Source organism: Chenopodium quinoa, unplaced genomic scaffold (genome assembly GCF_001683475.1).
Source record: "Chenopodium quinoa cultivar QQ74 unplaced genomic scaffold, ASM168347v1, whole genome shotgun sequence".
NCBI lineage: Eukaryota > Viridiplantae > Streptophyta > Magnoliopsida > Caryophyllales > Amaranthaceae > Chenopodium > Chenopodium quinoa.
This window is the reverse complement of record NW_018744626.1, coordinates 5,406,370-5,424,060: the sequence shown is the minus strand read 5'-3', so window position 1 is coordinate 5,424,060 and position 17,691 is coordinate 5,406,370. Positions and strand designations below refer to the sequence as shown.

At 33.3% G+C, this 17,691-nt stretch overlaps 1 protein-coding gene across 6 annotated transcripts; it reads right to left on the bottom strand.

Moving 5' to 3' along the window:
- Positions 1-2,035: 2,035 nt before the first annotated feature.
- On the bottom strand, positions 2,036-12,893 carry LOC110700662 (chaperone protein DnaK-like). 6 transcript variants are annotated; one of them, XR_002507258.1, is made up of 6 exons: positions 12,498-12,888; positions 10,832-10,913; positions 10,476-10,530; positions 4,704-4,824; positions 4,079-4,158; positions 3,741-3,974 (listed from the first exon to the last, which is right to left on the bottom strand). XR_002507258.1 is itself a non-coding variant. In XM_021878238.1 (5 exons), exons 1-5 carry the CDS (start codon positions 10,921-10,923, stop codon positions 2,359-2,361), a joined length of 477 nt encoding a protein of 158 aa, XP_021733930.1. In that variant the 5' UTR covers positions 10,924-11,497; the 3' UTR covers positions 2,036-2,358. The 6 variants fall into 6 exon arrangements, 4 of the variants coding, with proteins under 4 accessions (XP_021733930.1, XP_021733928.1, XP_021733927.1 ...); XM_021878238.1 differs by lacking the exons at positions 10,476-10,530; positions 12,498-12,888 and adding an exon at positions 2,036-2,391 and having other exon boundaries at positions 3,824-3,974; positions 10,832-11,497; XM_021878236.1 differs by lacking the exon at positions 10,476-10,530 and having other exon boundaries at positions 3,241-3,974; positions 10,832-11,008; positions 12,498-12,893.
- Between the last annotated feature and the right edge of the window lie 4,798 nt (positions 12,894-17,691).

Sequence of the window (17,691 nt, the reverse complement as noted above, 5' to 3'; positions counted from 1 at the left end):
GCATATTTGTGTCTGGATGGAAAAGGACAGTGAGCTTGAAGAGTTTAAAGCAGAGCACTGTTGCATACTCAATGTCAGAATATGTGTATTAAACTATAGTGAGATAGTTACAGAGGAAGTTCAGATTAGAATGTCATGTGACTAATAGGTCACCTTTGCCCAAGAACAAAGGAGCCAGAGTCACATCACAAATCCAAACTTAAGGATATGAGATATCACCTCAATTATGAGATCATTGACCAGCGGAGGGTCGTGTTCTGCAAAGTTTTATTATGAGTGAGAAATCACTAAACCCCTTCCATGGACTTAGATATGAGAGTCATATTAAAGTCTTAGGATTGAAGCAAGTTATGTAATTTAAGTTGTATATGTTTTGAGAAAACATATTACATGAGAAATGCATCAATTTGTAGAATTATGTTTAAAATAGAAATTATTATTTCTCTTATTTAATTATGGTTTTGGAAATTAAATAAAATGTCCAAAATAATTATGAATTGATGGGCTCATCAGGTTGATGACCTGGTGAATTGAAACTTCACAGGTGAACAAAATTCATATATTATTTAAGGTTTCTGGTTCGAGATCATTAAAGTGGACATAAATGATTTCAATAAATGAACTAGCATGTAAGATTGATTGGATAGCGCAGTTTCATGGGTTATAGGGGCATGGTGATGCTCGATCAATCACTTTGATATGCATGAATGATGCATGATCGAACTATTGACCTACTTTGAAGTTCAAGTATAGAGCTTCCGTATATATCAGTGGATTCCTTGGACATGAGTGAAACATTGATTTCATTCAATGGATGTTGTGACTATGGTACACTCAAACGTCTAGCCGTAACTGGAGATTATAAAGGGTTTTTCCCGGTTATTTCAGAAGTTGAGTGGGAGTCATGTTACCACAAGATTGGATAAAGTCTACCTATTAAATTAGGAAATGTGTCATGGCCGCTTGAAGAGGGAGAATTCAGAAAATACGTGGCCGCGTTCAAATGCATTACACAGTAATCATTTGGTTTTGTAATTCTAACTCAGATTTCAAGAAACGATTTGTAGATTAATATGATCTCGACATGTGATGCAATCATATTATCAAATCGACACATACATTGACTTAAGGAATTTGAATATTGCACCCTTGTCTCAGACAAGTGGGAGATTGAAGGAGTTATGTCTTCGTCGTGTGCAATTACTAGATATATAAATGGATCAAATCATGGAGATAATTAAGTTCGTACATTTGGGTCGTCGTTTTGCCATAGCTAGAGGTACTAACGATCTTTGGACTAGTGAAATAGCCCAAAGTCCAATTGGACGGATCCTATAAGGTCACACAAAGGGGCTAGATCGAGCATTAGAGGACGAGGCCTATCATGGGCCTCATCACTCTAGGTGGCCGGCCATGTAGAGGATTAGAAGTGGTTATTGGGCTTCGTGCCCTAGTCTAATCATAATGCGATTATAAATAGACTAGGTGTCTAGGTTTGCAATGAAAAGTAAGCAATTAACTGATGAGTGGGATCAAACCCTAATTAGCAAACACAAAACCCAACCCCTCTCAAAGTCCTCTCTCTCACACGGCTCTCTCCTCCTCCCAGGCGCCGGTGGTGTGTCGTGGTGGTGGTGGTTCGTGTGGTGGTCGGTTGTCCATAAAGGTGGTGATCGCGGTTATCCTCAATCACTCGACCAATCTAGTATTGGTGGACGGCTCGCTCGAATCTCGTGGACTAAGTAGAGGAGCAATGCTTGGGGCTCTATTCTCACCCTGATTTGCCTGTCGAATAACTTCGTGGAATTCACGCGTCAAAGGTATGATTATGTGTCTTGTGTGTTATGCATGTGATTCTTGGGATTGGTACTTGATTGAATATGATTCATGTTTTTCCGCTGCGTAGTACCTATAAACTCCTACAGTTTCAACTGGCACATGATTATGGAAACAACACAACAATTATGCTGAATTACAGATTAAAAGAGATGTAATAAAAAGTGCAGCCAGAAAGAGGAGTAAGAAGAAAATAAAAGGCTAATTGCGAATTACATCCAGTAGTCATAATATCTATTAGGAATATTATCTGAATTTTACTATTCTTGTCCCCAGAGAATAAACTCATTTAAGCAAATGTTCACCCAAAAAATATTATAATAGTAACTGAATATTTGTTGATCCAAGAGTCGATGGCCTTTGCTCTCAAAGAACCAAAGTAGGTACAGAAGTACTCATGCAGAGCATCTGTAACTTATTTTTAATTCTCATCCAAATATAAATCATGTTTGTTATAAACAAAAGGCAAAAGAGTGGATTGTACCAAATAGATAACCTGATTAGATTGTGCTCTATCATTTATCAAGAGGTACCAACATCATTAACCTTCCTCACCTGATAAAATGTATCAAGTTATTCAAGGCATAATTATACACAGGAGCAAAGAAGAAATATAGCAATGCAAAATAAACTAACACACACAAGCTCAAAGTAATCAAAACCTTATTAGGCCTGAAGAACTAAGGACAACATAGTGAGATGGACCGAGGATTTTATCACCCCCATCCTGTCTAAACCTAGTCTAGAGTACAACTAAGCTCGCCTTACACAAAACACACAGTTAGTGATTCTATTACCCCCATCCTGTCTCAAATATGTATAGAGTACATGGAAATAAAAGTTTCCTTTGATTAATTATAAAAATTTATGAAAATAAACTCATTACCACGTATGTATTAATTAATAAGAAAAGCGGAATACAGGAAAACCTCACTGCAATACTTACACGCAAATCCTAGACAATCCAAACTCAAACAGGAGAACAAGAAATGGATACACAAAATACAACAATCATATCCTTTACAAGTGAATCCTACAAGGCACATGTGATATATACAATACCTACAATTGATTTTACAACAGAAATCCATCATACATACTAATCACTCCACAGTGTGTGAAAACATTCAATGATGATACGATTAATAAACAAGCAATTCAACAAAAACAGAAAGGGAAAACATTCAACAATGTCAAAGTAATCTAAAAAAGGAAAAATTAATTAATTTGTCTTAGATAATAATTATATCAAATTTTAGGCTATGGTATTGCCTATCCCTCCCTTTCCTTCCACTATTATTATCCAAACATAGTGTTAGTCTCTTTCTTTCTAATCCAATTTGTCTCTATTCTATCCTATTAAAGACATTAAAAATTATAGGTTACACTTGCTCCCTTCCCCCCCCCCCCCCCCCTTTCTCTTGAACCCCCTTTATTTTTCTCAGCTTCTCTTATCTCTAATTGCCTCATTAATTCTTCCGGCCTCTCTATCCCTTTCTCTCCCGGGCCTTCTCTCTCTTCCCCAACCTACCTATCTCACACTCTCTATCCTAACCCCACTTTCCCTTATTGTTCTCTTTCTATTTCTTTTGACCCTTATTCCTCTCTCGTGGCCCTCTTTCTCATTCTCTCTTTATTTCACTCGCTCTTTCTCCTAACTCTTCTTTCTTGCTATATCTCTCTCTTCTTCCGGCTCCTCACTCCTGACCCCTTTTTCTCACCCTTTGTGTCTCTCCCTACCCCTTTTTCTTTCTCTCTCTCCTGACACCTCTCTTCTCACGGTGTGCCCCTTCCTCTTCTCTCCTAGCCTGCCCCTTATTCCCCTTTTTCCACCTCTCCCTCTCCCCCCCCCCCCTTCTCTCTCTCTCTCCTTTCTATCTAGTGTTGAAGTAATGAAAGGCAAGTTGTCAAAACACACCATAGACAATTTTAGTAAAATCCAAAATGATGTCTGAAGGCACAAACCTGTGAAAAAGTATTTACATACATTTACTTGCCTAATGCTAATATGAGTTAACGTTAAAAGCTCAATCTTTGCCTTCTCAACAGCTTTAGTTAGGCGCCGAAGAGCTTGTCTGTTATTCCGAAGATCAATATCCCCATTCTTCTTGAAAGTTTCTGCTAGCCAATCTACCATTCTGTGTAGTAGCAATTACAAACAACTGTATCATTTCGCTGCACAAAATTAAAGAACCGATTCAAGCTAACACATAATTAGGCACGCCGATTCCTTGTTTCCTACCTTATCGGAGTCATCGCCACCCAAATGAGTGTCACCTGATGTAGATAACACCTTGAAAACTCCGTCTCCAACCTCAAGAACTGCAAAAGGCAGAAAGATTTGTAAGGTAAGAAAATCTGATGTACTGCATCAAAAAGTAAACTATTGCAGAAGGCTGATAAATACATAAAATTTCTCACAATTGGAGTTTTTCTTTTTGAAGAACTCACCCGAAACATTAAAATTACCACCTCCAAGATCGAAAACCAAAATTGTTTCGTTATTCTTCTTCTCAAATCCACATGCTAATGAAGCAGCAGTAGGGAAGCATTCAATTTTCCCTATAAATATATCTAACAATTCACCACTCTAAAGAGTGTAAATTCACTTAAGGGGAGCATTTCATGATCAACCGATGCACGGAATCTGCAACGGGATTTCATCTTTTTTTATGGCAGGTTAGGTTGCTTGAGAGCTATTCAGTTATCTCATCAACAATGGACCATATCACTACTTAAATTACAGCCAAAGAATATCAAATAATGACAATAGATAATAACTACAACAATAAGCAAAATTTCATCAACAAAAAATTGTTGGCTATAATAGGTACTACTTAAAGGGTTTAATAAACACTCATACCCACCTGAGATACACGCACATCATTTCCCCGTATCTTGTCAGCCTTGAACTCTCTTTGCTTTCCTTGCAATTCTTTTTGTACTTCATTTGCAAATTGTTTGATTTCTAGCCCCCATACAACAAACCTGTTAGAAATTAGAGGGTGATTAACACATAAGATCCAAATCAAAAATTAAGGTTAAGATCAAACATTGATTGTTGGACCTAACAAATGATTGCCAATTATCAACATTTTTTATTTTTAATTAAAATGAACTAAAATGTGCTCTTGTATCTTGACTTTCTTCTTCAAAGAGACTTTAGTGATACATTGTGAAATGGACATCTAATGACTTCTAATCTGCACTCTGCACCTCTGCAGTCCTTACCATAGGCAAGAGCCTCATGATAAACACTGACCTTAGTATATTTTTGTCCAAACAATCAAATCTTCTCATAGTCACTTATTTCAACACTTACAAAGCATAAAATCTCATTCTAATTTGAGTCACAAGACCGCAACAAACTATTCTACCCTCGCACATTTTCTTTTTATTCATTTTTTATGAATCCTATACTGCTCAATTCAAAATTATTATGAGGCAGTATAAGCAGCTTTAAGTTAGTTTTGTAAGGCACCATATAAACTCTCATTAATCAACAAAATATGAAAATCTCAACCTGTCACTACCAATTACCAGTCTGCTGGACACTCAATACTCAACAATTAAAAAGTGACTGTAACCCTTCCTATAGAATTCACAAACTTCAACTAGCCACACCTCCATATTAAGACTGAATCACCCACAACAGCCACAAGGTACAATCCTATTTGATTATGTATTCCCAAACTAATCTCATTCCAATTCACAAAAGACTACAGTCACTAAACCATCCTCAAATTATTGACAATTTTTTTAAAATGCTGAGAACTCACTGTAGGAGTTTATAGGTACTACGCAGCGGAAATAATATGAATCATATTCAATCAAGTACCAATCCCAAGATCACATGCATAACACACAAGCAACATAATAATACCTTTGACGCGTGAATTCCCGAAGCTATTCGATAGGAAAATTAGGGAGAGAATAGAGCCCCAAGCGTTGCTCCTCTACTTAGTCCACGAGATTCGAACGAGCCGTCCACCAATACTAGATTGGTCGAGTGATTGAGGAAAACCGCGATCACCACATTTATAAACAACCGATCATCGCACGAACCACCACCACCACGAGACACCACCGTGCGCCGAGGAGGAGGAGAGAACCATGAGAGAGAGGACTATGAGAGGGGTTGGGTTTCGTGTTTGCTAATTAGGGTTTGATCACACTCATCAGTTAATTGCTTACTTTTCATTGCAAACCTAGACACCTAGTCTATTTATAATCGCATTATGATTAGACTAGGGCACGAAGCCCAAAAACCACTTCTAATCCTCTACATGGCCGGCCACCTAGAGTGATGAGGCCCATGATAGGCCTCGTCCTCTAATGCTCGATCTAGCCCCTTTGTGTGACCTTATAGGACCCGTCCAATTAGGCTTTGGCCTATTTTACTAGTCCAAAGATCGTTAGTACCTCTAGCTATGGAAAAACGACGACCCAAATGTACAAACTTAATTATCTCCATAATTTGATCCATTTATATATCTAGTAATTGCACACGACGAAGACATAACTCCTTCAATCTCCCACTTGTCTGAGACAAGGGTGCAATATTCAAATTCCTTAAGTCAATATATGTGTCGATTTGATAATATGATTGCATCACATGTCGAGATCATATTAATCTACAAATCGTTTCTTGAAATCTGAGTTAGAATTACAAAACCAAATGATTACTGTGTAATGCATTTGAACGCGACCACGTATTTTCTAAATTCTCCCTCTTCAAGCGGCCATGACATATTTCCTAATTTAATAGGTAGACTCTATCCAATCTTGTGGCAACATGACTCCCACTCAACTTCTGAAATAACCGGGAAACACCCTTTATAAGTTACGGCTAGACGTTTGAGTGTACCACAGTCACAACTTCCATTGAATGAAATCAATGTTCCACTCATGTCAAAGGAATCCACTAATATATACAAAAGCTCTATACTTGAACTTCAAAGTAGGTCAATAGTTCGATCATGCATCATTCATGCATATCAAAGTGATTGATCGAGCATCACCATGCCCCTATAACCCATGAAACTGCGCTATCCAATCAATCTTACATGCTAGTTCATTTATTGAAATCATTTATGTCCACTTTAATGATCTCGAACCAGAAACCTTAAATAATATATGAATTTTGTTCACCTGTGAAGTTTCAATTCACCAGGTCATCAACCTGATGAGCCCATCAATTCATAATTATTTTGGACATTTTATTTAATTTCCAAAACCATAATTAAATAAGAGAAATAATAATTTCTATTTTAAACATAATTCTACAAATTGATGCATTTCTCATGTAATATTTTTTCTCAAAACATATACAACTTAAATTACATAACTTGCTTCAATCCTAAGACTTTAACATGACTCTCATACCTTAGTCCATGGAAGGGGTTTAGTGATTTCTTACTCATAATAAAACTTTGCAGAACACGACCTTTCGCTGGTCAATGATCTCATAATTGAGGTGATATCTCATATCCTTTTGTTTGGATTTGTGATATGACTCTGGCTCCTTTGTTCTTGGGCAAAGGTGACCTGTTAGTCACATGACCTTTTAATCCGAACTTTCCTCTGTAACTATCTTACTATAGTTTAATACACATATTTTGACATTGAGTATGCAACAGTGCTCTGCTTTAAACTCTTCAAGCTCACTGTCCTTTTCCATCCAGACACAAATATGCATTTAGATCACCATCTAGAATCATCTTGCCTGTTTGGAAAACTTGCATTTGTGTAACCTTTTGACAACTTGCTTAAACTACCATTTAACATAATAGCTAGAAGAATTCCTTTTAGTGCTTCTCAAGTACTCAAGGATCTGTTCTTGGTAATTCTCCGTATGCTTATTCTGTATTTGCTTGAAACCTGCTACACATGCACAAGTCATATGCAACATCTTGTTTTGTACATTTCATGGCACATGTAATGGACCCTTTTGCAAAAGCATGAGGTACATTATCCATACAACTCAACTCTATTGGCTTTTGAAGGCACTGAGTTTTACTGAGTGTAATACCATGAGACATGGGAAGATATCCTATCTTAGAGTTTTGTTTCATGAACTTGTCAAGATCCGTATCAACATAAGTCTCTCGATTCATTCCCTCATTCTTCAAGATTCACTTCATGGATCTTAATTACCAATATGTACTCAACATCTCCTAAGTCTATCATATAGAAACAATCTTTCTAACCACTGCTTGACTTATTCAAGCATTGATATATCATTTCATATGAATTGTATGTCAACTACATACTAGACTTAAAAGACCAATTACTCCCACTAAACTTCTTGTCTCTACAAGATTCCTTTTTCGTTCTACTAAGGAAATCAAACTGTTTGATTGCCTAATCAAAACGAATGTTCCAACTCCCTGATGCTTACTTCAATCCATTAAATGAATTTCTGAAGTTTGCAAAACTTTCTAGGAATTTCTGGATTTCAAACTCTTAGGATGTATCATATACATACTCACCATCAAGAACATTTCATGAAGGTGATTTTGATCTCCATAACTAAAATAATCCGAATATACTTACCCAACTAATAGGTTTGACCCTATTTGTAAGACTATTATGGACTAACACATTTTTACAATCATGGAGTCCATACTGGATTTCATGGCTTTAAGCCATTTCCCGAGTTAGCACTTATCCAAAGCTTTCTTGTAGGCCATGGATTCTAACCGTTCTAATAAGAAAATTTTAGAATCCACCTTTTCTCAGAATTTTAACAAATTGTTTGTTTTGATCCCAAGTAACCTACGATAGGTATGAGCGACAATAGAATTATTCTCTTCAACTCTTTGAAGCCTTTCATTCTAATAGGACGATAGAAGTTTCACTAGTTGAATTAGCTTGCTTCGACACATGTTTTATCAAATTAGCTGATTTCGGGCGCATTTGTCTCTGATGTAGTGTTATCTACATCCATTTGTTGCTCGTCTCGAATCTCATTGAGATCTAACTTTACTCCCACTTGGATTTGTAGGAAGACATTCTTTCTATAAAGTCACTATCGCAAGCAACAAACACTTAGTTTCTACGCGATTGTAGGAATAATACCTCTTAGATAGTTTCCATGAGAAAACCCATGAGGATTTATTTTCTGATTTAGGGTGCATTATGTCATAATCAAGCACAAAAATCATATTTTAGGATTAGGATTTTCGAAAAATTCAAAATTTAGGGTTGGGGGGTTCGAAAATTTCGAACAATTTAGGGCTAAAATTCGGTCATCTTCATGGCAATTTGAGCATAATTAAATCACATTTAATCGATTCCAAAAGTTTAATCACCTTAAAATATAATAATTGAACCATAATTAAATTAATTTCTCCCTCTTAATTGATTATAAAATTAACATGGACATCAAATAATCGTATTATTATGATCTAGCGCGTTCATGCAAGAGGCTAACTGATACCACTGTAGGAGTTTATAGGTACTACGCAGCGGAAATAATATGAATCATATTCAATCAAGTACCAATCCCAAGATCACATGCATAACACACAAGACACATAATCATACCTTTGACGCATGAATTCCACGAAGCTATTCGACAGGCAAATTAGGGAGAGAATAGAGCCGCAAGCGTTGCTCCGTCCTCTACTTAGTCCACGAGATTCGAACGAGCCGTCCACCAATACTAGATTGGTCGAGTGATTGAGGAAAACCGCGATCACCACCTTTATGGACAACCGACCACCGCATGAACCATCACCACCACGAGACACCACCGTGCGCCGAGGAGGAGGAGAGAACCGTGAGAGAGAGGACTATGAGAGGTGTTGGGTTTCGTGTTTGCTAATTAGGGTTTGATCACACTGATCAGTTAATTGCTTACTCTACTTGCAAACCTAGGTACCTAGTCTATTTATAATCTCATTATAATTAGACTAGGGCACGAAGCCCAAAACATCTTTTAATCCTCTACATGGCCGGCCACCTAGAGTGATGAGGCCCATGATGGGCCTCGTCCTCTAATGCTCGATCTAGCCCCTTTCTGTGACCTTATAGGATCCGTCCAATTGGGCTTTGGCCTATTTTACTAGTCCAAAGATCGTTAGTACCTCTAGCTATGACAAAACGACGACCCAAATGTACGAACTTAATTATCTCCATAATTTGATCCATTTATATATCTAGTAATTGCACACGACGAAGACATAACTCTTTCACTCACTACAAAATGAGCGGAGCCAGGTCTTCTAATTAATTTTGTCATACAAAGGCTATTAACTTTCGCCAATCAATTATTGAAAATTCTCCAGCGTTTAGTTACCAACTACCACTCTTTAGCGCAGTCATTACTCAATAATTTAAAACTGACAGTCTCCTTGACTGTTGAATTAACATCATCACTACAAAAGACTTTAAACGATTCTAACAGTATAAAATCAACAATATTACTTAAATAACATCAAGGTAATTTAAAGCAGCGAAAATCAAAAGCCTAAAACTAAAAGATTTTTTTTTATTTAAAAAAAAAAAAAAAAAAAAAAAACTGAAACATATAGAAGCAGGGATCTATTATTAAGCACTCATTAAAGGAAGAAAAAAAACATTAATCATTGACTCATATATTAAACAAGATATTATTAAGCATGCAGTAAAAATACCTAATTAATCTTTTTTTCTCGACCTTTTTCTTATTGACAGGGAGTTCTTCAAATGCTGCTTACATACAGACAACATATAATGTAATTATAGTTTCAATTATATATCAAATAGAAAGAAAGAAAAAAAAAAAAGCAGATTAATTAGGCAAAACAGAATCAAAATTGACAAAATAATTAAACATATAGTAATGAGAAATTGACAAAACCCAAAACATTTGTACCTATCATACATTCATACCAACACTAACAGAAATTTGATGGAAAATTAAGAAAACCCCGGTTAATTAAGGAAATTAAGAAAACCCCTATAATTATCAGGAAATTAGAGAAAAAGAGAAGAAATTTGACAATCGTACCTGTAATTTTCCAATCGGAGAAGGGTCAAGCTGTAATTCTTCCAATTCTTCTCATTCTTGAGCCTCGGTTTTGCTGTTGTTACTTCATTCATGTTTTAAAAACCATCAAATTGAGTATTGATTTAGAGATAGTCAAATTATGTAGTTTCCATAATCTGACGTCCTATCATACCAACACTACCAGCAATCAAGGGCGGACCCATGAAGGAACAAGGGGGGACCATTGTCCCCCCACTTTCGGGAAAAAAAAAAACAGAGGAAAAAAAATTTTAGGAAAAAAATAAAACTGGAAAAATAGTTATATAAAATTGAGTGTAAAAATAAATAAGAAGTTTGCCTTAGCTAAGTTGGTAGTGGGCTAAAAATAATATGTCAAGAAACCCAATTTTAGGTTTACCTAGATCAGGGTTCGAATCCCCCTTGTAACATCATTTATTTTTTTTTTTGAGTTTTTTATTTTAAGTTATTTTGACTTTTACCACCCGAAAAAAGCGAAAATTTTGGCATTACCACCTCTATAAGGAAAATTAAATTTTACGACCACATAAAAAAAAAAAATTGGCTTTTACTACCAATCACCTCCAACTAACGGATTCCGTCCATAAATCCGTTAGGGGCGTATCATGTCCACGTGTCACTATATTATTGGGTTTTGTTTTTTTATTTGTTAATTAATTTATTTTTTTACCGAATAATATTGGTAACAGGTGGACATGATAGGCTCCACTAACGAATTTATGGACTGAATCCGTTAGTTGGCGGTGATTGGTGGTAAAAGTCAATTTTCATTTTTTTATGTGGTGATAAAATAAAACTTTTTTTTTATGTGGAGGTGGTAAAAGCAATTAAGTTGTTTTTTGGAGGTGGTAAAAATAAAAAATTCCTTTATTTTAACCAAACCACTCGACTACTTCTTATTCCTATTTCCCAACTATGAGGCACAAATCACCACCCACGCGGTCACGAGTCACAGACTGCAGCGAGCATTTTCGGCAAATGTCAATAACTATATACTAAAAGATACACCAGCAATGACACGTGTCAGTTTCTGGTGTGTCCTTAGTAAAATATAGAAAATTTTCGGCAAATGGCAAATATTCACATTCAATTAACTAATTAATATGGAAAATAGAATAGCAAAATATAATCTTTGTAAATATTTTCAAAAAATACAATCTTCTACTATAACTTTTTATGTGGCAAACATAATATCCGTTTCAAGGATACAATTGAGACAGACAAAATTAATGACTAAAAACGAGATATTACAATATATAATCACTAATAAATATATACGTACATGATTTTTTTTTGTCAATAACCGGACCTAACCTAGTTTGCTAAGAAATTAACATCACAAGATAATATGGCATTCGAATCCCCCTTGTAACATCACTTCTTTTTTGGGGGGGTGTTTTATTTCAGCCATACCAATCGACTACTCCCTTATTCCTATTTTCCAACCAAACCCAAATTACTTGTATTGTATACCCGTTTTTTTTTAAATAGGTTGATGTTAGTTGAATTATCGAAATTGTCCCCCCATTGTCAAATTTCTAGGTCCGCCACTGCCAACAATAGAAAATAGTTTTAGAGATTGATTTGCTTGTTACAAAGAAACCAAGAAAACATAAAAAAGAACCCAAATTTAGGAGAGAGGAAATACCTGAAGAGATTGAATTGCTTTAGGGTTCGTTTATCCCATATCAATATCATTGTAATTGTCGTCCGACATTGAAGATTGTTTAAACTTTGCTTTCGTAAACGCTAAAGCCCTAAATTAGTCGGGGAGAAGGAGCGTATTATTGTGAGGAGAATCAAGTTGATACTATAGTAGTCAAAGAAGAAAACGAAAACATGAACGGTTGTGAGGAAATTAGGGAGATGAGAAGACCATAGCCTGCTGATTCAGCATTCAAAAAAGACCAACAAAATAGGGGGAAAAAGAGACTGAGAAAAAGGATAAAAAAAAATTTAAAGCAAAGGGACATAAAGTATTTTAACAAAGACATAAGGGTAAAAATGTCATTACACTATTAATTTCAAATAGTAACACATGTTGGAGCTTTTGAAGGGTTGTAGATTTTAACAAAGACATAAGGGTAAAAGCGTCATTACACTATTAATTTCAAATAGTAACACATGTTGGGGCTTTTGAAGGGTTGTAGATACAAGATATCTATTCATGCTTATTGGAGTAATGTGTTGTAAATTATAAAAAACGTAAATTATAAAAAACTAGAGATCCAGATACTATGCATTGACACAGTTTCGACAATTATATACTCACATGACTTAGGGATGACAATGAGGCGTGTCATATGTGGAGGATAATACCTCCAGGAGGGCTAAAATCCATACCCATCCCTGCTGAAAAATCTTATACCTATCCTCGCTCCACCGGCCCACTGCCCATGTATCCACATCCATACCCGCCTCGCCGAATACAAGCTAATATCCATCTCCGCCCCACCACCAACTCTGATATCCATACTCACCTCAAAGGCTCAAACCCACCCCAACCCCAGAACTTCCAAATGGAAAACCTTCACCAATGAGTTTTTGGCCTTTTCAAAGGGTTTATTATTTCAATCTTGGAGCTTTGTAAGTTTTGCGAAGAAAATGAAGCAAATAAGCAACACATTTTAGGATGTGAATGAGCTTGTTTAGTTGAATGTAGGAAATTTGATTTCCCATGAAATTGAACTTTCTAGAAAATTCTAAAAAGTGATGGGTTAACTAAGGGAAGTGGAAATTCCCATAGGAGGTTCCACTTACCTAGGTTTCCTTAGATACTACTTCATTTATTTTGGAGGAAGTGGAAATTCATGGTAATTTCTATTTCTCATGAATTTGTCAACCAAAAACCTCCAAACAATTTCAATTCTTAAGAATTTCAAATTATCATGTTTTTATTTGTCAACTAAAATACTTTACAATAACTTGGAAGGCTGGGAAACATGACATCCACTAAGAAACCAATAAGGGTGAAAAATAAAATAAAATAATAATTAATGAAGTTTGGATTATTGTATTGATTTTTTGCTATGAAAAAATGTGACATTTCATTTAACAAATCTATTTTCAATAAAGATATTTGTTTTCAATGGTTTCAAAAAAAAAAAAAGATATTTGTTTTCAAAATTAATGCTAGTCTTATTAAAATAAATAAATAATATGGGCACAAATTTTAATGTGTAATGATGGTATTTTGATAAAAATAATTTTATGATTAAAGCAAAAAAATTTCAAATGGAAAACATATTTTGAGACACTCAAAAAGGAATACAAACCCTAATTATGGAATAGATAGCGTGAGTATTATATATGCTTCTTAGACCTGTTCACTTCACCTTAAAAAAAATATTAAGTAAAAATAATTTCAGTTCAGTAAAATTAATTTCAGTTCATTAAAAATAATTTCAGTTTAGCAAAATTTAGTTTTCTTAAAGAAGAATTATAATAGAAAATCAGTAAAAAATAATTTCAGTTCAGCAAAAATAATTTCAGTTTAGTAATTAATTAAGTTCAGTAACAATAATTTAAGTTCAACAAATATAATTTTGTTTCAGTAAAAATAATTTCAATTTAGCAAAAATAAGGTGAATTGAACGGAGCCTTAGTTGACCATCAAAATTTAAGACTTTAATCCAAGAAAAGTAGTAAAGATATATCATATGAAATTTCAAAATTAGATGCATCATACATTCAATTTTCCTTCGTTTCTCAATAGATGCACCGCTTTGAGTTTTTTTTTTTTTAATTTGTTCATATAAAACTGACCCTGTTTTTTTTTAAGCTCTAACCACTTCAGTTATCCCTCACTCTCTGTATTATTAACTTATTATAATATTCTTAATATATTTTACGATAAATTTTATTGAAAAAAAATATCGCCCTCGATTATCTAACTAACGCCTGCAAAATAAAATTAAATTACGTAATTAACCTTATAATAATGATTATAAAAATAATTAATTTTACCTCAATTTCACATTTTTACTGTACACAAAACTTTTTACCGTTCTCTCTAGTGGTCAACGGCCACTGACGTTCATTGGACAACAACCCCAACCACCTTAAAATCAAACAAATTTTTTAAATTTTGCAAAATCAAATTCGTTAGATCTTAGGGACAACGACGAAATACCAGAAACACAACCTTTGACCCTCGCCGAAGGCTCATCGAACCGTACAGAATCGATACGTTGCGTTAATTTTTTTAAAAAAATTCAAAACCCAGGAACGCCAAAAGTTTTCGAATGCCCTAGGTTGAAACGCCTAAAACTAGGCGTTTCAGCCTAGGTCATTCGAAAATCCTAGGCGTTTCCTAGGTTTCAATTTTTTTTTTCTTTTTTGTTTGTTTTTTATTTCACGTATAGGTTGATTGTTATTGGATTTTACACTTTTGAAATTATTATTGTTATTAAAATAATTTTATAAAATTATAATATTGTATTAGAATGATTATAGGGTTTAAATTATTATTTATATCATTGAATATATTAAGTTTTTTTTATAATTAGTTGTATTGTTAAAATTGTTATTATCATTATTATTAGTCGTGTTTGTTGGTTCTTGACTTTTATTAATATTTATATAGGATTCTGAGTCCGAGGATGGTGATGGTGTGGATAGATAATCGAGGGCGTTAGTTAGATAATAACTTTTTTTAATCAAACAAGGGTAAATTTGTAATTTTAGTTTAATTTGCGGGTGTTAGTTAGATGATCGAGGGCTTCGTTTAGTTTTTCACAAAAAAAAAACTGCTATTTTTTTTCAAAATATGTTGTACAACTTTAACGATAAAAAAGGGAAAATTTAGCAAAATTTAGAAAGTAATAATAATCAATTATACTTAATATTCGATAATGAATATCCGAAGCATCCCATCCCAAAATTTTGAATATCCAAATATCGGATAAGATATCCGAAATTTTCGAATCGAATTTTGATATCGGTTTTTAATATCTGAGTATACGGATATCCGATCCAAAATGTGATATCCGATCCGTAAACAACCTAATTTAAAGTATCAACCAATATGGTAAAAAAAAAAATTAGGAATGTGGAATGTAATATCTTGCCATCAACAAATTTGGTAACCAGTCATGATTATAATATTTCATGATCACTGATTTTGGAAAATATCAAAACATAATATCTCATAGTCAATAATTTGTAAATGATCTGGCATGTTATATTAGATGGGAAAAAAGATTACATAAGTAAAAGTAATAAATATTTGATACAATGGGATACCATCCGACTCACATACACCTCCTCAAGAAATATGTGGTGGTCTCATAACAATTTTGTTTTTTTTTTTAATTATTTTTTCAACTTATATAACTATATTATACTCGTATTAGATCCTGTTAACTTCACCTTAATTTTGCTAAATTGAAATTATTTTTACTTAATTGAAATTATTTTTGCTAAATTTAATTCATTTTTTACTAAGTTGAAATTAATTTTACTAAAATAAAATTATTTTTTTATACTGATTCTCTATTATATTTCTTCTATAAAGTTACTGATTTTTACTGAGTTGAAATTAATTTTACAAAATTGATCTAAAATTATTTTTGTTAATCTAAAGTGAACAAGTATTATCAAGACAGTATAAGAACCTTATGGATGCTATATCCAAAGGGATGTACAATATTATTTCCAATAATATAATATTCCCAAACAGTCACTAGCTAATATAAAACAAAATTAGGGTCATAACATTTATGAGCCAAATTAAACATTTTTGCTGTTACAAATTTTTGCAGCCCTTCACTCAAAGCTGAAAAGAAAAAATAAATTATTTTTTCCTGATATAAAAGGAAGTGATATTGTTAAATTAAAACATTTTCAACATTAAGAAATATAGAAAAAATGAAGAATTTATTTGATAAACTCTTTAATCGTGAAGCTGTTGGTGTCCCTACTCATGAAGTTGCTGATCTCCGTGCTCATGAAGTTGTTGATCTTCCAACTTGTGGTAAATCCTCAAATTTTATTTTTATTTTTCTTTATATATTTATTTCTTTATATATTTATTTTGTTTTTATTTTATGAAATAGTTGATGAGTTATAAATTGATGAGTTATAAATTGTTTATTTATTTTTGTAAATTTTAGTTGATGAGTTACAACTCTTACAATGTTTTATAAAATTTGAGGCTTCAAGTTTTCATAATATATAACAAAATTAGTACTAGTAGGAATTAAATAAATTGATTATACAATCCTTGATAATACAATTTTAGACTTGAGTAATTTTTAATTTTAAACTTGAGTAATTTTTACTGTCTTAATTCAATTTTACTCGTTCTAGATGATAAAGAATAATTAAAATTTGTCTAAAATGTTTCTTCAAAAAAAAAGTCTAAAAACATGCTTTCCTGATTGTGTGCTAAAACTTATATTAATTGTAATTTAAATAAAAAAAATATCATAATATGATTATTTAACCATCTAAGTCAATTACTCCGTAGTAAACATGTTATAAATATGAAAATAAATGTATATAATTGCAATCCCAATGACTAATAAAAAAAAAGAAAAGAAAAAAAACCCAAAAAAGATAAATTAAATACATATAATCACAAGGTTTAATTAAAGTAGCAACCTGGTGCACACCCGGGCCACATACTAGTTAGTTTAATTAAATGGAAGTCTTGAAAAATGTAATAATAATATTGGATGAATAAATTTTTTTAAAAAAATTACTACGTATCTTCATTGGTCAAAAAAATTAATGACGAGCGTATAGGGAAAAGTTTATAAATATATATATATATATATATATATATATATATATATATATATATATATATATATATATATATATATATATATATATATATA